General features: G+C 48.3%; 1 protein-coding gene and 1 long non-coding RNA gene across 2 annotated transcripts in view; one reads left to right on the top strand and one right to left on the bottom strand.

Annotated features, from left to right (window-relative positions):
• Nucleotides 1–2,115: 2,115 nt before the first annotated feature.
• LOC114802408 (conserved oligomeric Golgi complex subunit 6-like) overlaps nt 2,116–19,648 on the bottom strand; it is an 18,517-nt gene continuing 984 nt past the window's right edge. The window contains exons 3-19 of the mRNA XM_029001293.1: nt 19,549–19,620; nt 19,421–19,479; nt 15,527–15,638; nt 15,370–15,452; nt 15,067–15,137; nt 14,891–14,984; nt 13,417–13,545; nt 11,704–11,795; nt 11,556–11,620; nt 11,177–11,268; nt 10,193–10,310; nt 8,894–9,025; nt 7,492–7,659; nt 7,306–7,413; nt 4,414–4,467; nt 3,999–4,078; nt 2,116–3,082 (exon numbers count right to left, since the gene is read on the bottom strand). Coding sequence (XP_028857126.1) covers nt 2,935–3,082; nt 3,999–4,078; nt 4,414–4,467; nt 7,306–7,413; nt 7,492–7,659; nt 8,894–9,025; nt 10,193–10,310; nt 11,177–11,268; nt 11,556–11,620; nt 11,704–11,795; nt 13,417–13,545; nt 14,891–14,984; nt 15,067–15,137; nt 15,370–15,452; nt 15,527–15,638; nt 19,421–19,479; nt 19,549–19,620 — 1,677 coding nt within the window. The 3' untranslated portion in view covers nt 2,116–2,934. The remainder of the gene's footprint in view (nt 3,083–3,998; nt 4,079–4,413; nt 4,468–7,305; nt 7,414–7,491; nt 7,660–8,893; nt 9,026–10,192; nt 10,311–11,176; nt 11,269–11,555; nt 11,621–11,703; nt 11,796–13,416; nt 13,546–14,890; nt 14,985–15,066; nt 15,138–15,369; nt 15,453–15,526; nt 15,639–19,420; nt 19,480–19,548; nt 19,621–19,648) is intronic.
• LOC114802409 (uncharacterized) lies at nt 4,882–6,648 on the top strand. The gene is made up of 2 exons (XR_003751721.1): nt 4,882–5,417; nt 6,430–6,648. It is a non-coding gene; the product is annotated as an uncharacterized LOC114802409 (long non-coding RNA).

Genomic DNA, 19,648 nt, shown 5'->3' with positions numbered 1-19,648 from the left:
GTGGTACTAACACCCGCGGCGGCGCCGATCGTGGAAATCCCCGTCACCTCCCTCACCAGTACCGGGCCGACGCAGCGGCAGTGGCCTACTGTAACCAGCGTTACGTAACGCCGACGTTTTGTTCTAATAGGATTGGGCCCGAGATTAGAACGGAAACAATGGCCGTCTGAGAATTCGGCTGATGGGCCGGATTCCTGGAGACGGCGGAGTTGCGTTAATTTGGGATTGCCTGAGATCACCGCGGACCTCACGCTCTCACGGTGAGTTCTGTGGGACGAGACCCGTTGCCATCGTGGCAGTTTGAGGCACAAAGTCCGGTGCTGCGGAGCTCACTGATTAACATGGAATTTTATCACACGAGGGTCAAAGGTCACAGTCAGGAAGTCGGAAGAAAACACAAACATGATCCATAAAAAGTGACGACAGCTCATTATATAATGATGCTGATCAAGTGAAAGCTCCGCCTCCTTCTAGAACCCTGCATCCATTTGGAGATCACAGCAACAGTACACCATGTGTGGTGTGTGTATATTTATAGATTTGAATTCATTATATATATATTTATATCTATAAAATGAATTTTAAAAGGTTCATCACACCCAACTAAGTACTGACATTACAAATGAAAGAAGCTGGATGTCTCTGGATCACAGGTAATATCAGAATCTTTCTGAACTCTGCTGTTAATGCATAATATTAAAAATGTATATATTTTGCTTTACATAAACAAGAGAATATGTGAATTTTGAAATGATGAAAATGGACCTTTTCCTTCAACCTAGTGATTTATAATTAGATAGAATCAGTAAACAATAGGTCCTAAAATGAAATACAGTATGATATTCTCATAGAATACCATTATTGATCATGTGACCAGTTTAAATTATATTTTGTAAAAAAAAAAAATTCATCATCACCACACAGGAAAACAAAAATCACCACATTCTGCTCTATGCTGATATGAATGTTCATATTTTGACAATAATAAATCAGCGTTCTATATTCCTCAGTCTTGGCGAGGACTGATTTCTTCCAGCAGGACGTGACCCCCCCCCTCGTCCCACAGAGGCTCTGGAAGAACCTTGAGCAAGACCTCGCCTTTCCCCACTCACCCCACAGCCGCTTTTTAAACTCTATTACATGAACACGTGCAGCACGCCAGTGAGGGAGGAAAAACGTCACTTACTAAACATTCCAGTTTCATACAGGAATATTTCATCATTATAACAAGATTCAGCCACCAAACTTACATTGTCCACAGTTCCCAAATTCACAGGGATTCATTTTTACATCTACAGCAGTTGGCAGACGCTCTTATCCATAAGTGTTTAAAAATGTCCATCATAGAAAAATTTTTTTTAAAACATTAAAGTTATCTTACATTTGAAAATCTTTAGTTACTCAGCTGTTGGAACATCTACAGGGAAGTTCATTCCACCACCTAAGATAAGATAAGAAAAAAACTTTTATCCTAAGTGTCCTCGTCTCCAAGACAGAGAAGAGTCTAGATGAACGCTTTCCTGGTACCTTGAGAGATGGTGGAGCTGAAGAGCGAGGAGAGACCTGAGGAAGGAAGCTGTGAGCCTTCCTTTGTATGCCAGCATCAGTATTTAAAATCTGATGCAGGCAGCTATAGGAAGCCGGTGGAGGGAACGCCGCAGTGGGAAGGTGTGGGAGAATTCGGGAAGGTTGGACACAGCGTTCTGGATCAGCTGGAGAGGTCGACCAGCCAGGAGTCAGGTACAGTGAAGGTTGTGGGTTAAAACTGCAGGAGAATTTGGCATCATGGGAAGCGAGTGTAAAGTGATGGCGAGGAGGAAGGTGAGATTTAAATTCCCAGTCCTGCGTCTGAAGACTCAACCAGCAAGGACTCGATTCCTAATGAATTTCTTACAAATTTTCGGGAAAGTAATTGATTCCAAATAACTGAGTCAGTACCAAGAATTGTAGCTGCCGCCCACCTACCCGTACTGCATATTTATTTATTTGCATTTTTACATTATTTATCAGACGCCCTTATCCAGAGCGACTTATAATCAGTAGTTACAGGGACAGTCCCCCCCGGAGCAATTTTAGGGTTAAGTGTCTTGCTCAGGGACACAATGGTAGTTAGTGGGATTCGAACCCGGGTCTTCTGGTTCATAGGCGAGTGTGTTACCCACTAGGCTACTACCACCCTACACTGTACACACTGTACACACACACACACACACACACACACACACACACACCATCCTCTCAGGAAGGAATCCTCTACAAACGGCCTCTGGTTTGTCTGTAGAAACGCATTCTTGGGGAGAATTGACTGTGGGCGAACCCACTGGTGGTCTCACCAGCATGAAAGGGCTCAATGTTGCCAGATTCAGAACGCGGCCGGGGGGGGGCGGAGTCCCCAGGGGCAACACCCCCCCCTCCCCGCGCCACGCCGGCCCATATCTGCTGACGGCCACCTGCGGGCTGTGGGATAAACGTCTATAAATACCCGCGCAGTCGTGTTTTTCTCACTTTTTTCAAACCCCACGCCTAAATATAACCCCGGAACGAAGCCCCGCGGCCACTTTTCAGCCAATTAAACGATGGCGTGACTGGCCAGCGGGCCGCCGACATGAAAGCTGCATTGTGTGGTGAGTCCAGCTGCCTCGCAGACAGGCGGGAAACCAGGACACACGAGCACGTGCACACTTCTCATGGCTTTAATGCGATCTTTCATTTTATTTTATTTGCAAAGTGCAGGCCACCTTCTCCCTTCACACACACACACACACACACACACACCGTGGTTTCCTTCAATTGGTCGCATCAATACAAAGAGTGAGCAAGAGAGAGAGAAAGAGAGAGAGGGGTGCATCTCCAGGTAGAGACACGTTACCCGGCACCACAAGAGTTCTCTTTCGGCCCACTGGACCGTCCAGTCCGTCCTGGACCGTCCAGGCCTCAGGACAGGAGAGTCTGGACTTGCTGTGGCGATCGGTGCAAGAGACCCTCGGTGTCCTTGTATCCGCTGGTGGGGCAGGTGACAGCAGCGTGGACCTCGCCGTACGCCCGGCACACCAGCTCGGTAGACAGCCTGAAGATCTGCTCCCTGGACAAAACAAACAGGGGTCAGAGGGCGAGATAACATGCTGTTGGACTTGACCCCTGCCTGACCCCCTCCAGCCTCCAGCTGATTGGCTCTTGGTTCTTTAGTTTTTGAACTTCCTGTTGACTCGGCGGAGAAACAGGAAAACACCACCGGTGTTCAATATGGTGAGATAAGAAGCAGCAGCGCAGAGCAAAAAATTCAATCCGACTAATAGCAAAATAAATTAGTCATATTATTAACTGCATATGCTCATTCAATAATAATAAAAAAGACGAAATAAATAAATTAAATGCGTAAAAAATGATATCAGCAGCGAGCACTTCAGTGCTGCCATGTTTAAAATCCACATTAACCACCATGTTCCAAAGTACTCCTGCGATTCTGCACGATTCAATATAAAAGTAGAATAAACTGTTAACCGCAGAATCGCAGGGAATAAAAAAAACATTCCTCACTTTCACCGGGAAAACGCACGCACACACAGAGAGAGAGAGAGAGAGAGAGAGAGAGAGAGAGAGAGAGAGAGAGAGAGAGAGAGAGAGAGAGAGAGTGTGGGTGGGTGTGCGTGCGTGCGTGCAAGGGAGTATTTCCTGTCGACCAATCCAGGTTTGTTTACCCAGGTTGAGTGGTGGGGCGGAGCGGCACGTGTTCGCCGCGTGTGAGAAGGCCGGATAGAAACGGCGCTGCGGCCGCCGGCACCACCGTCTCTGTTAATGGGGGGGACATTAACCCGGGGTACAGAGTGCTGCGATTCCCAGTAAACGTGACTCACTGTGTGCAGAACCCGCCTAAAAGCCGCTCGGCGCAAAATGGGCCCCGGCGAACGCGCTTCTCCTAATGCACCGCCGGCGAAACGCGGCCTGAGTGGCGGCCAGCAGAACAAACAGACCTAATGGACGAGCGTTTTTTTACTCACTTCACCGCCGCACTGAGCAGGAAGTTGAGCTGCGGCATCACCAGGGTGTCCGGAGAGGACAGGTAGCGGTCAAACTGCATCTGCGACAGATACGAGCGTCAGATAGTTTACAAAGTACAAAGATATATTTCCATACGATGTTTACAGAAAAGTCCATAAAAATGGTCAAAAAGGAATTTGCGTGTGTATTTTAGCTAAATGTTTTCTTAATATTACAATATGTTAATGTGCTGTAACATCTGAGGGTGTTAGTGAACCAGAAGACCCAGGTTCAAACCCCACTTACTACCATTGTGTCCCTGAGCAGGACACTTAACCCTGAGTGTCTCCAGGGGGGGACTGTCCCTGTAACTACTGACTGTAAGTCGCTCTGGATAAGGCCGTCTGGTAAATGCTGTAAATGTAAAAATCTCACCATTGCAGCTTTGACTGAAGAGGCGTCCATACTGGGCAGGTCGGACAGAGGACCCTGAAACAGAAAGCACTTGAGTTATTTTACCGAATTCCTAGCTTTTCTATGTAAAATCCTAAAACATACCACCAACAAATCATCTTTCTCACTACCTCACCCAGAACAACCTTCAGGACCAAATCAGTCTGGTTAACCATTTAACCATCACCCTTCATGAGCAGTGGGCACCATGACAGGCGCCAGGGGACGGTACCTTGACCTACACGTGTCCACCAAGATCTCTGCTTGCCTGCCTGACATCTCATCGTGGGTGACAGGTCATCATCTCCAAACTGGACTACTGTAACTGAGTCCTGGCTGGTCTTCCTCTGATCGTTGCTCGACCTCTCCAGCTGATCCAGAAACCTTCCCAAATTCTCCCACATCACTGCTGGCTTCCTGTAGTTGCCTCCACGTCAGATTCAAAATACTGATTCTGGCCTACAGTCCAGCACTGGTACCACCATCTCTCAAGGTACTAGGAAAGTGTTCATCTAGACTCGTCTCGGTCTAGACTCCAAGGTAGTGGAACGAAAGTCACTAAAGATCTTCAAACGCAAGATAAAACCTTCCACTCTTATAAAAGGCCTCTTGGGTCGGGTTCTGAGTTATTAACAGTATTTACAGATCAGGTCCTGGTGAACCAAACGAGGGATTTCAACGATAGACATTTTAAAACATTTATGTGAAGACAGAAGTACCGTACTGTCATCACTGATCATTATTAGAAGGTTGCCAGATAATATAGTAAAGAGGATATAAAGCAGGAAAATCCATCTAAAGCTATTCAAGTTCTAGAATGACCTAAAATCCTCGCACTCAGGGGGGTGAAAGGTCACTCGGTGTCTCGCTCGGTTAACCTGACGGCGGCACTGGCCTGAAATCCCGAGAAAGGCGGAGCCATCGCACACCTCGGCAAGTACAAACCCGGCGCCGTGGCCGGGGGCCGTCCCATTAATCTCCTTTAGGTAAGACTTTAGCTCGCAGCTCCACACACAAACACAACCAAATTACAGAGATGGCACAGAGACGGCATGCTAAACCGAAACACATGTGGGCCGAGAAAAAAGAACCTAATTTTAAAGTCAGACCAGAGGCCTGGCTGTCCTGGTGTGAACCCGGTTCCTCAAGGCTAGACTGGTGCTCCACAGAGGGACGACATACAGGGCTCTTACACATTTTTACAAACAAATTTCCAGGACTCTTCAATTATTCGAAGGCAAATTTTCATGACCGCATGTTCTCTGAAAGTCCATATTTACCAGAAAAGTGTTAAACTGAACAACCCTGAACTTAAACGACAGAGTTTCTTCCCCCAAGTTGGCGCAGCTCGAGTAAAATGGAGCCGTCGCGTTCCGGCGTAGATCATCAGCTGTAATTCACTTTTAAAAGGAGACACGCGGCTGAGGAAGTTCTGGAATATGCGGCGCACGCAGCAGCACGTGACGCGGTTCACTACGTAAAGCCGGTAAAAGATACAGGAACTTCATGTTATACATTCATGTGTCAAGCAGAGTTCCATGACTTTTCAAGGACTTTATATTGAAAATTCTCTTTTTAAATTCCAAGACTTTTCCAGGTTTTTGATGACTATAAGGACCCGGAATATATAGAAATGTGTGAGATAAGCAGCCAAACAGTAAAACTGGGAGGAATATTCTTTAAAAAATTAGAAAAATATTACAAAACTGTCCATTCAAAGCTGCAGGAGGTTACGTTCAGGGCACATTTTACACCACTGAGTTATATGTAGTGTGTGAACTGGACGTTCCGGGGGTTCAGGCGTGTAGTTCAGAAGACGAGACACACTTACTACACTCTCAATAAGATGTACAAATGTGCATGTGTGTGGGTTGCCTCTGAATTTTGCACATAATCTCAACACAGACGGAAATTTTCTTATTCAAAACAACTCATCTTTTTTGAGTTTTAAACCCAGACAGCATGATTAATCTGTTGGTTTTTTTTTTATTTCCCGAGGTCCGCCCGACCCACATGAACATGAAGAGCTCCTCCTGGTCCTGCTCATATCCACGTCTGAAGCCATTAAAAATAAAACACATTTTTGCTGGGTGTCTCACAGGCCCTTAAAGAACCCCGTCAGGCGGAGGGGAAAAGTCCAAACCATCCAGATATTCCAAGGACACACGTTTAACAGAGCAGACAACACAACTGGACACAAAAAAAAAAAAAAAAAAAGACAAAAACAAGCCAAGCAAACAACAGAGTGGACCTGAACAGGCTGAAAAAGCTCCACTCGGCCCTGTTTTCTGTCTCCTCGCTCGCTTCTGAGTCTGAGTGCTGACCAACTCGAAAAAGCTCCGGTGATTTTATTAATGAAAGCACGACCACGAGTGTTGCCATGGCGACGCGGCTCTTGTAAACAAAGGAGACTATTATAGTAAAACGAAAAAATGGCAAAGTGAGCTATTAGTGCTGCAGAGACGGCTGCATAGGAGACAGCGGCCATAAAACCACCTTTCCCGGCGGCACACGTGACCCCCCCCGGAGCGGGGAGATGAAACGTGCCGAAACCCGCACCGCCATCTGAACATCAGTGGAAGAGCAAGGAAAATCCATGGAAAGGCTGCAGCGAATGAGCACAAGATCAATAATGTCTTATCGTAACCCCGACAGCGTGGAAGTCCATTGATAGCTCATGTGAATATATCCAGTTCAATCTTGGTGTAAATGAAGGTGAACCGCGGTGAAACGTGTCCTCTGTGTTTAACCATCACCCTTGGTGAGCAGTGTGTGGGGACCTTACCCGCTAGGCCAACCACTGGGAACCTACCAAACATCAATGTCTACTTCACTCCAGACTCCACAGCCTGCAGAGTCTCAGCGGAGCCTCACCTGTTCTGGGTTGTGCTGCTGGACGCAGCTGTAGATGTAGCTTAGTCCGGCTCTGGTCAGGACGTAGGACGCCTGCTCGTTGATCAGCGTGTCCAAGTGCGCCTCGATCTGGAGAACAGAGGCAGGACGTCACCTGATCATCAGCTATTATCTACGCAGCAGAAAAAATCCACAAAATGAACAGACCTGGAACTCCAGCATCTCCAGGCGCTTGTCGGTGAACTCGAACAAGGCCAGCGTGGTCTTCATGACGTAAAGCGAGTTCACCATGTAGGTGGCCATGTCGGCGGTTCCCAGGTTGCTGGCGGACACGGTGCAGAGCTGCAGCAGCGGGTCCAGGATGCAGGACAACACCTGCAGAGACCCCCAACGGCACCATGGGAAACATACGACCCACCAGACCACCCGCATAATACGCTCTATGATGACAAAACAGCCTTTAAACGAGACGAGATGAGACCTAAATGCTGGTCATGTGACATTTACTATAACAAAATATATCATTTAATAATAGTAAACAAAAATGAGACTAAATGTGGATTACAAAATAAAAACTAAATTAAAACGTCTCTTATATACATGTATCCTGCACTGGCTGCTTATTGCTGGTTAGACCTAAACTGCATTTCGTTGCCCTGCACTTGTACATGTGGAATGACAGTAAAGTTGAATCTAATCTAATCTTAATTTTCATTGATGAAAACGAGATGTTATTTCCTCTCATTTAATCGTGTTATTATGAAGTAGTATTTCTGAGGGCACTTCCTCTATTCCGTCATTGCGGCCGGTTCTATATAAATGGTGGTGGGTTATCAGGCGGCTGGGAGAAAAACACAATGAAGTGGAAAAGAAAACAGAACGTGTGTCGAAAACACGGGGACCATTCTTGAGTCTATATGGTAAGAATAATAGAACAATAATAGAATTGTGAAATGGGTTTGACTCAAAGAAATTTCTTTTTGTTTGACTGTTCTACTCAGTACTATATTGACTTGGTTAAATAGTATTATTAAAAAAAATTGAATAAAATAAAATAAATAAAATACAGTCTAAAACTAGACTAAATAGTCATGGATAATTCTTTTAGTCGACTGTAACTTGACTAAAATGAATCTGGACATGACTAAGACTAATAAAGACCAAAAACAACTGTAGTCTCTGAAGGCATCTGCTGTGGAATCTGGTACTAAAGCCATCAGATCCTGTAAGACGTGAGGTGCCGCCTGCAAGGACTTTAAAGTATAAAGTGAAGTGATTGTCACATGTGATACACAGCAGCACAGCACACAGTGCACACAGTGAAATTTGTCCTCTGCATTTAACCCATCACCCTGAGTGAGCAGTGGGCACCATGCGAGGCGCCCGGGGAGCAGTGTGTGGGGACGGTGCTTTGCTCAGTGGCACCTCAGTGGCACCTTGGCGGGTCGGGATTCAAACCGGCAACCTTCTGATTACGGGGCCGCTTCCTTAACCGCAAGGCCACCACTGCCCCAAGGACTGAACTTGTCTTTCCGCCACATCCCACATCCTTGGCTGGATTAAGATGTGGAGAATTTGGAACCGTCATCATGAACATGGTCAGCCGTACCTGAGCGAAGTCGGCCTGCCGGGCATCCAGCGGGACGACGGAGGAGTCGTGGGACGCCAGCACCTCTCTGAGGAGGGCCAGGGTCTGAGTGAGGGACGAGGTGGGGCCAAGGTCCGGGGGAGGCAGCTCCACCTGTTGGACAGCAGTGGGACACCGGCATCAGTCCAACCAGCTTCGGTCAGAAGACGCCTTCAAAGACTAAAGACTGTTACCGTCGCCCAGTCAGACCACTTCTGGTGGGTGGACAACAAGAAGAAGGGTGCGTCTCAAGGTCAAGGGTGCCATGTCATCAAATGTCACCGACTAGGGTCCCTCAGTCAGTAAAAACCGGCATGTCCGCGTCATTCCAGCACGTTTTGACCGTTTTGTCTGTGTATTTGGTTAAAATTACTGCCGGTATTGTGAGGATAATTTTCTACTCCGACTACTTTGGATATTTAAATATTGCGTGGCGGTTTGGGTTTGTGGCACCTGACTGGACCGTTGTGGCCGAGGCTGCGCCCCCATCAGTCACCGTGGTCCTGGCATCGCCCGGAGGCGATCAATGCGCTCTCGGCGTGGTCTCTGTGGCGGGGGTCCGGGTCCGGCGCCTGCGCCTGCGCCCGGCCTAATCGAGGCGATTAGCGGAAGGCCGTGTTCCCGCCATCGACTGTGCACTTCCACGCGGTTCCGCCATCGGATTATCGGGCTGCTAAGGGGATAATTCCCGCTCGGGCGGGGAGGCGGGGGGCGGGGCCGCGCTGGCACGCCCGCGGCGGTGCTATCGATCGGCCTCTGGACGCCGCGGCCGGTCCGAGAGGCGCCGCTCGTGTTCAGGGATATTTTGGATTCAATTTGGAGTGCAGATGATGTTTTGGCAGCCGGGGCTTTTACGGGTTCCCAGGGCTTTTTGGAGCAGTGTGTCCTTGACAGGAAGTCTTGTTGACTTCAGTGGCTCTGCTGAAGCCGGCGAGAATTCAGAGCAGAAGCATGCGGAGTTACCGAAAAACGCCAATCTCCTTCTCCGGCAACAGGAAAACTGTGTTTGAAATCAGGAGAAGAGTTTGAATTCCATCATTCCTCCGACCTTCCTCTGTTTTTCAGCTCACTAGATAACCAAAGATGTCTCCAGTGTCACTTTCTAACACACACAGAACTTATCGGTTTTATCCCGTATACGCATCCAAAACACACCGACGAGTGAGTGGCGAGTTGGTTTGGGTGGTGAGGTGATCTGCATTCCAACTAACCCGAGGTCACCCACATTTATTCTGCCGAAATAAGAGCAGATGAGTAGCAGTGACAAGACCAGATACAGACCTTGTCCATGAGTCGGCTGCCGTGGAGGCTCAGGCTGTTGAAGAACATCTTCTTGCTCAGGACGTGCATCTCCTCCATGGTCATTAGAAGAGCGGCAGCACTGGTACCCACGATGCCACTGATTAAAGATATTAAGATGATCAATGAACGTCCACTAGGTCACGTTCACTAGGAATTAAAGCACCTGATAACCTGCATGTTGGTGATGGTAGTGGGCGTGGTCACGTTAGCTGGAATTAAAGTGCCTGATAACCTGCATGTTGGTGTTGGTAGTGGGCGTGGTCACGTTTGCTGGAATTAAAGCGCCTGGTAACCTGCATGTTGGTGTTGGTAGTGGGCGTGGTCACGTTCACTAGGAATTAAAGCGCCTGATAACCTGCATGTTGGTGTTGGTAGTGGGCATGGTCACGTTCACTAGGAATTAAAGCGCCTGATAACCTGCATGTTGGTGTTGGTAGTGGGCGTGGTCACGTTCACTAGGAATTAAAGCGCCTGATAACCTGCATGTTGGTGTCGGTAGTGGGCGTGGTCACGTTCACTAGGAATTAAAGCGCCTGATAACCTGCATGTTGGTGTTGGTAGTGGGCGTGGTCACGTTCACTAGGAATTAAAGCGCCTGATAACCTGCATGTTGGTGTTGGTAGTGGGCATGGTCACGTTCGCTGGAATTAAAGCACCTGAGGAAGTAGGTTGTGTGAGAGCTGTCAATCATGCCTACAGGCCCCTCCCCCTTTTAAACTTTGTTCATAAAATTGGAAATAATCACACACCAACAAAACTAACTAACTTCCTCTCAAACATACAGGTGAATAGCAATTTGTCCATTAAATCCAAAGTAGAAGGAAAGAGATGACGTGATCAATCACAGTTTTCATCACAGCCTCGCTTCATTTAACTTCTATACGCAAACTGCGGTATGAAAATGCAACTTCACATGACCTGTTTCACATTTCCCTACACTGCATGGGAGAGAACATTCCACACCTGATGGTGTGGTGGTAGAACTTGAGCAGGTTGGAGATCTTGTAGAGCAGCACGGCTCCCGGTTCGGCCACGATCACTTGCTCAATGCGGACCTGCGGGAACCACAGACCAAGGTGCAAGTGAGATTCACCCATAAACTATCGTAGTTCCCGATAAATCACGTCATAACTGCACTTATTGGCCATCCACCACATAAAGAAATTGGCGAGTGGCGGTTTAGACCCTCCTAGACGGGCAAGTGATGTCAGTTCTATTAATGCAACTGGGGTACAAACATTGCAAATAACTGTTACTGTGCTGGAAAATGACCTGACAACATACGGAGATCCACGGGAGTGGGAATAAAAGTGCGACAGAATAAACTACGATGAATTAGGACCTTTAGTGGTCTGCAGACGCCCTCTGTGATGTGGCTCAACACGTCCTGCATGTTCTCCTCAACCTCTACGGTCAGAAGGACACAGACAGCAGCGTCACGGAGAGGAAACGGGCCGGACTGTAATACTATCAGAACTGGCCGGTCCTACCCGGTATAGTGACGTGCTTCAGCAGGGCCTGCAGATGCTCCTTCTCAGACGCGGTGGCCTGGTGGAGCCACGCCAGCATGTCCCCAACATACCTGAGGAGGATTCAGGGGTTATACGACATCAAAAATGTCAACTAGTAATAAAGAACGGCAAAGTATGTCAATATAATCATATAATGCACATCGTAAAGTAAAGTGAAGTGATTGTCACATATGTTACACAGCAGCACAGCACGCGGTGCACACAGTGAAATTTGTCCTCTGCATTTAACCCATCACCCTGAGTGAGCAGTGGGCAGCCATGACAGGCGCCCGGGGAGCAGTGTGTGGGGACGGTGCTTTGCTCAGTGGCACCTTGGCAGATCGGGATTGGAACCGGCAACCTCCTGATTATGGGGCCGCTTCCTTAACTGCTAGTCCATAATCCCAATATAATTTTGAGGACGTTGCACACATTTAAATTACAGAATATCCTGCCTAATTCAAACAAAGGGAGGAACTGGAGGCAGTTTTCAAGTAGCAAAGCCTGTGCGTATTTTTGTATTATTAATATTTTTTTTGTCTTAAAACGCAGTGGGGAGAAAATCTGTACGGCCTACAGCTTTGAAACTTGGCAGGTCGATGCAGCATCCTACCCTCTTCTCAGGCACTAATAGCTGCATCATTGCGACAGTCGGTGGCGCCTCACTTCTGAACCGATTAAAATGCATATTAATCATTGATACTAAATTTGACTCTCAGAACCAACTAGCAAACTAATTCTTGGTTTTTCAACCCATTTGAATCTCAAGCTGCTCCTGGTCAATGGTGATCAAAATCATGCGCAATTTTGCAAACAGCATGGCTGCAAAATGCAAATTAAAGTTGTAGAATTTGCATACTTTGAACTGCTATGACTCACGGACCTGGCCACTAAACTCGGTTCAGACACTGCGGGGTGAAAATTGGCCACTGGGCAGGGCTACGACGAATGGAAAAGCAGAAACTTCATTCACATCAAAAACAAGTAAAGAAAACACACACACACACACACACATATATATATATAGAATTGCTACGTCATTGTCCTGTTGCTTATCTACTGTAATATTCTGGTGAACTACATTATACGGCATAAGTACGTTTTGTACTAATTTACATTGTCAGTGCCAATGAATTCTTTGGATCTTGTTTTAATTCAGTTGCCTGAAACCCGGCGTACACATTTACATTTACATTTACAGCATTTATCAGACGCCCTTATCCAGAGCGACTTACAATCTGTAGTTACAGGGACAGTCACCCTGGAGCAACTTAGGGTTAAGTGTCTTGCTCAGGGACACAATGGTAGTAAGTGGGATTCGAACCCGGGTCTTCTGGTTCATAGGCGAGTGTGTTATCCACTAGGCTGCTACTACCACCACCCTGAAGTCTGAACTGCGCGCTGAAGAGCAGTAAAAAGGACGTTAGCTGCTGTGGACGTGGAGAAGAATGGGGACAGATGGTGGAGAACTGGATTAACGCGGCGGGGTGAACGGACGAGTGTGAAACGGTTCTCAGAATCGCGCGTGACCGGGGCGGCCGTTCCCCGAAACTGACAGGAACGGTGCCTGGCTGCAGGGCTGGCCTGTCCTCGAACCTGCGCCGACGAGGGGACGTTCTCTGAAAGGGGTGATTCGCACGGTGAGTGTTCTGGGAGCTTCTTTAATGCCGCGTTCGTTTTGTTCCGAGTTACCTCATGGGGTCGTGAGAATGCATCTCAATGGGGCGGGGCGTACCCCCAGGTCCTCCTCTGGTCAGGGCGTCAATGAAGCCCCGGACCACTGCACATCGCCGCGCCGTCCCGAACTCGTCCAGAGTGTACCTGACACACACACACACACACACACACACATAACGGTTCACAACTGTGAACGAGCAGTCAGACTAAACAGTAGCCAGGAAGGCGGGGGGCGGGCGGGGCCTTAGGAGAGGCTCTGGGCCTAACCGCGGTCAACCTTGAGCTTCCTGTAGCCATTCATACCACCAGCACCAGATGCAACAAACACGGGGATAAGAGCAGCAGATGAAGGCCACATGAGAAAAGGGGCTGAGAGAGAAAAAGAACGAGGATAACGGAGACGGAGGAAATAAAACCCGACTATCAACATTAACGTGATAGAAAATCAAAAGGAGAAGAAAAAGGTTTAGGGACGAGGGAAGGAGGAGGATTGTGGGTCTGTTAGTGGTAAATATCAGACCGATCCTAGTCATCATAATAAAAAAAATTATTTTCATTTTACATTTACGGCATTTACCAGACGCCCTTATCCAGAGCGACTTACAGTCAGTAGTTACAGGGACAGTCCCCCCCTGGGGACACTCAGGGTTAAGTGTCCTGCTCAGGGACATGATGGTAGTAAGTGGGGTTTGAACCTGGGTCTTCTGGTTCAGAGGCGAGTGTGTTACACACTAGGCTACTAACTACTAACGTGAAAACTGTTGAGAAAATACTGATTTAATGTTGGCCACGTCTAGTCGTGTTTCAGTGTAAATACGTTCGGACAGCTGAACCTCTCGGTCCCGGCAGGCGTCCAGCGGGAGAAATAAAACTGGAAGAGAAGGAACCCAAATATCCCCGTTTCCCACGATCCAGAAAATGGCACTCTGGGATGTTTGGACACATGATCAGCACACACACCCCGATAACGAGGAGGACTATCTTCCCAACGAACTCTGACCGGCCAAACACACACACTGAATCCCCCCCCCGCCACGGCGAGCAGGAGGTTCGTGATGAATCGCTGCCCCCGTGTGGTGAAGGAGCTGAAGTGAACTTCAGATTCATGCTTTTTTAAAAATGTGAAAGTAAAAGTCAAGTGATTGTTATTGTGAAGCACTACATCACAGCACACGGTGAAACGTGTCCTCTGTATTTAACCGTCACCCTTGGTGACAGTGGGCACCATGACAGGCGCCCGTGGAGCAGTGTGTGGGGATGGTACTTTGTTCAGTGGCACCTGTTGCCCACCATTAGGATGTGAATGAAGCACAGAATATAAGATCTGACAAGGTGTGTTTTTTCCGTTTCAGGGGGACTTTTGTTTGGGGAACTGGGAAGACTAATTCCTGGTCCCCAAATTCTGCTCTGATGCCACCATGCAGTGACTGAGCGTGTGTGTGTTGTGCGAAAGAGAAAGACAGAATGTGTGAGGAACACATTAACTCACTTGTAAAGGACGGGCCGGTCCTGTAGGGCTTCCATAGCCTGAGTCAGCACTGGGGGGACATCACACGTCTCGTGGGTCAACCCACGACACTCGTCTAGCAGGAGACACACAGCAACGCAGCCAATAAGTTTATTTATTCCTGGTTTGTCAGAATCGTTTCTGTCCCGAGAACTCACTCTGTGCCCAGCGGTAGAGAATCTCATATGAGGCTTCCTGTAAAACGGCCATCTGTTCCATAATCTCCAACCTGCATACACACACACATACTTTAAAATGTCAAATTACATTAAATCTAAAACACCAACGGCCCGACGGTAGTGAATGTTGTGACCATCCAAAGGTCATAGTTCATCAATGCAGTCATGGATTCATAACAGAGGCGCCGTTTCCCCTCCCACGTGAGGGAACCTTCAGCATTTCTACACGTTCTGAAGGAAGGGACATGGTTCTCTCTGGGTGTACTGGCCCGCCTGGCTCACCCGGCCGTCTGCTGGTTGGTCCTCAGGAGGATCTTGACATCTTCATGTATGTTCTTCACTCGGTTCAGCGCTTTAAAAAAGTCCTGTGGAGAACAAATTCATAAGCAGAGTCCATTCTCCAAAAAGTTGATATCTGATGAGTGTTTCTGGTCACGACCTCAGTGACAGGGACATCGCGTGCCCCACGAAGGGTGGCCATCTCCTCACTGGACAGCTGGAATTTTGAGAGGAACCCCTGGACCACCTGCGCCCGGAACTCCAGACGATGGCTGCAGGGAACAGAAGAACATGGAGAACATGAAGAACATGACTACAAAACTAAAACATCTGATTGTGACAGGGGTTAAACCATGTACCAAACACCAAACCCTGGCATGTGATTAAAAACCACGAAGAACTATGAATACATGAAGGAGGGGACAAAAAAACAAGGATTAAAAGCACTGAGCAAATGAACTTCAGTAGACATGAAAAATACAACCATACAATACATTCGATTCAAAAAGTACAGCAAAATGAACCATAATCTCATAGTAGGATGCCTCTTATTCTTAATTCATGCTGTTTTGCTGTAATAATTGTTGTGCACTTCTCAACTCTAACCTCCATATCCCTGGTACCACCGCGTACACCTGCGGGACAGCGGTGGCCTAGCGGGTCCCCTTGATGAAGGTACCGTCCCCACACACTGCACCCCGGGCAACTGTCATGGTGCCCACTGCCCACTGGGGACAGTGGTGGCCTAGCGGTTAAGTAAGCGGCCCCATAATCATAAGGTTGCCGGTTCGAATCCTGATCCGCCAAGGTGCTCACTGCTTACTTTAGATTGTAAATATTCTAGACTTTATTTTAATGTGCTCTCACTGTACTTGTGTAGGCATCTGTCTAAGGTGAAATACAGGAGAGCCATGACACAAAATTACACTAGATGGCAGCACCGCCCAGCACCAGGGGGAAATGTGGGACCGTCAGGACGGTGAGGAGTAAATCCTGGTGCTGGTAGCTACAGAGACGTTCATCACCATCCGCCAATGCGGTCCCCACACTCAGCAGTGGCCATAACAACTGCCATGAACGGGCAAGAACTTGCTGTCCCACCTTCTCGTCTTCTAGTCCTCACCCTCATCACTTTGTGTTGCCATTTCTATTCCGCTGTCGCAATTTGTCTACTGTCTTCCACCCAGAGCATTCACAAGCATCTAGAAATTATTCAACTAAAACGTTCCCAAAATACAGAAGGAATAAAAAATAATGCATTTTCAATGCTGAAAGCTGCATGCAGACGATGAAAACTGCAACACTGCTCCTTTAATAGAGGACGGTCCTCCGCAGTAAAGGGTTAACGCCGCGCTGCCACGTTCTGTTCAGGAGCAGAAGGGAGAGAAAGAATAGAAGCACACTGACCTTTCCTTCAGGAAGAGCTTTTACATTCATATCTCACTCCATCATGTGAAGTTCCTACCACACCGACGACTTTATTAAAACACAGACGTGCAGAAATACCGTTTACACGATGAGTACACGATGATTTAACTGAAGCTGCCAGATGAACGATCCACGTACGTTCACAAAATCTAGCATCCAAACCGTGAAACAGACTCAGGCTGAAATCTGCACGATTTTATTATATTTATATCATCTGCGCATCAGGACATGGAGGGACGTACATTGCGGACAGAACAAAGCGTTTGATAAATGGACATTTTCATCACCATTTAAATTTACAGCATTTACCAGACGCCCGTATCCAGAGCGACTTACAGTCAGTAGTTACAGGGACAGTCCCCCCCCTGGAGACACTCAGGGTAAAGTGTCCTGCTCAGGGACACAATGGTAGTAAGTGGGGTTTGAACCTGGGTCTTCTGGTTCATAGGTGAGTGTGTTACCCCCCCCACATGTTACTAGCACCCTATTAGACCATTAACTTCCTGTTAATGACATCTGAGTTTTTATAATTTGCTATTTTATCAAATGCACACTATAAAATAACAGATATCATTTATTTCACACACACCCCGTTTTTTTTGGCTTTCGGTAAACAGCGTGTAATGCTGAGACGGAAATACAGTTTAAACTGGTGGAGTAACCTCACCTAACAACCAGAAGACCGCTCTGGAGGAACTAGAAAAAGGACGCCCTCATCCAGAGCAGTGTTTTGGGGAGAGACCTGACCTTTCGTTTCATTGGCTACCAGGCCCACCCAAAGCCGCCCGAGATACATTCTCTCACAGGACGGGTAGGACAGCAGTTCCAGCAGAGCAGGGACACCATCCCAAACCTCTCACTTCCCCTCAAGCCTCCCCCTGGACAAAACAGATGCACTTTACCATCCATCACTCCCGTCCACTGAGCTCCACTTACTGCCATGAGACCTTCTCAGACCGCTTTCCCTAAGGTCCTCCCTAACCTCACCCATTACGAGAAAACGAGAGGAAATGACTCCAGGAGAACCGGGTAATAAATAATCTGCTCCCGAGTGACTCCGGCTGCCGGCGTGGGACTGAACCTTCAAACCACCGTCCAGGGGCTAATTTACCAGAGTCACCGCCATTCTGCATGTCTTCTGCATTACTGGAATGAACAGTAGAACCCGAAATCCACCATGGCAACGTCTCAGCGTCAGTCAGTAGTGACAGGGACAGTCCCCCTGGGGACACGATGGCAGTAAGTCAGGTTTGAACCTGGGACTCTGTGGTCTACCTCTGGTTCTGGTAGTAGCCTAGTGGGCAACACACTTGCCTATTAACCAGAAGACTACCATCGTGTCCCTGAGCAAGACACTAAACCCTGAGTGTCTCCAGTGGGGGACTGTCCCTGTAACTACTGACTGTAAGTTGCTCTGGATAAGGGCGCCTGGTAAATTCTGTAAATGTAAATGGGCAGCTGAATGAACATCGTTCCTCGTCTCCCAACACGTCAAAAGAGTAAATATACGAGGGGACGAGTAAAACCGCACGGCGGTAATTCCGGTGGGGTGATAACAGGAAGTAACCTTTGAATGCGCCGCTTCATGTGTTCTGGTGACAGCTCCTGTCGGAGGGGACTGTTCACCCGTCCAGCTCCATCTGCCTGTTTGTCTTTCTGACGACGGGAGGGGACAGAGTGACCTCCGGCTTGTCTGGCCTGCTTCCGCTGCTCGCGGTCAGTCATTCCCACTCCGGAATATTCTATTCCGATCTGTCCGCACGAAAACACAACGACGTTCGTCCCGCGCAACGCGGAAGCAGGCAGGACGGCGGCAGGTGGCTCTTAATATGTCAACGTCCCCCCGTGCAGACCAGATGGAAATGAGAGCAGGTCACGACCTCATCATTACCGCGGTAGATCCTGCACGTACGCTCGCTGTAAAACGCTTTTATTGAATTCTCATCCACCGTTTTAAAGACGGTGCGATCGATACGAGAGCGGACGTCGGGACGGGATCGTCTCCTGTTTCTAGAGGCGGGGCACGGGCTCTTCTTTTTCCCAGAGTGCATCTGGTGTCACGTCCTCGCCAGGGTCGGCCAGATGAGGACGGCCTGCACGTCCCGTTGTCCAGCGAGACCGTTCACCTGTCGCCGTGGTAACCAGATCACCGCCGCTGCGTAACCACTCCCCCTCCATGCGTCCACCAGGGGCGGGGCCTGGCGACGCCTCATCAACAATCCTTACAACCGGTTCCGCGATGAGAAAAGGCGGAAAACCTCCTTTCCTGCTCATCTAACCGGGCTCGGTTCACCGCGTTCCGATAATGAATAAACACGCTCAGCCGCGGCGCCGTGTCGCGTTCCGTTTACGAGTTCTCTCATTCATTATTCAATACTCTAACGGTTCCGACCACCCTGTGACGTATTTTTAAAACCAGGGGACCGGCCAATCACTGTCCTCGTTTCCCGAGCGTTACCAAGCAGGCGCTACCGGACAAATCAGGCAAACTGGGGCACCAACATTATGCTCATTAAGGCAATTGAAGGCTTTTTCGGTAAAGATGGAGCGGTTTTATCACCAGTTAAAACCAGATTTCTAAGCATCGTTCCTCCAAACACCTCAATAACGACGAGCGTGAACTCACTTTTCTCCCTGGAGTTTGTTGGTCTTCACGATCAGGTCCTGGGTTTGCTCCTTGGCAGCCTGTTGGAATATCGGCGTCGTATTACACGGAGCCACGAGGAACGAGGAGCGTTCGGTGGACAGCCTCACCTTTAACCTGCCGGTCATTTCTTCGCAGCACGTGCTCATCGCCTGGACATCTTCATGGACGCTCTCCAGCGCCTACAGATGGAGATAACGTGGCTCAACG

This window comes from Denticeps clupeoides, chromosome 13 (genome assembly GCF_900700375.1).
Source record: "Denticeps clupeoides chromosome 13, fDenClu1.1, whole genome shotgun sequence".
NCBI classification, from domain to species: Eukaryota; Metazoa; Chordata; class Actinopteri; order Clupeiformes; family Denticipitidae; genus Denticeps; species Denticeps clupeoides.
Note: the sequence above shows the minus strand (reverse complement) of the source record. Positions and strands in the feature narration are given on the sequence as shown.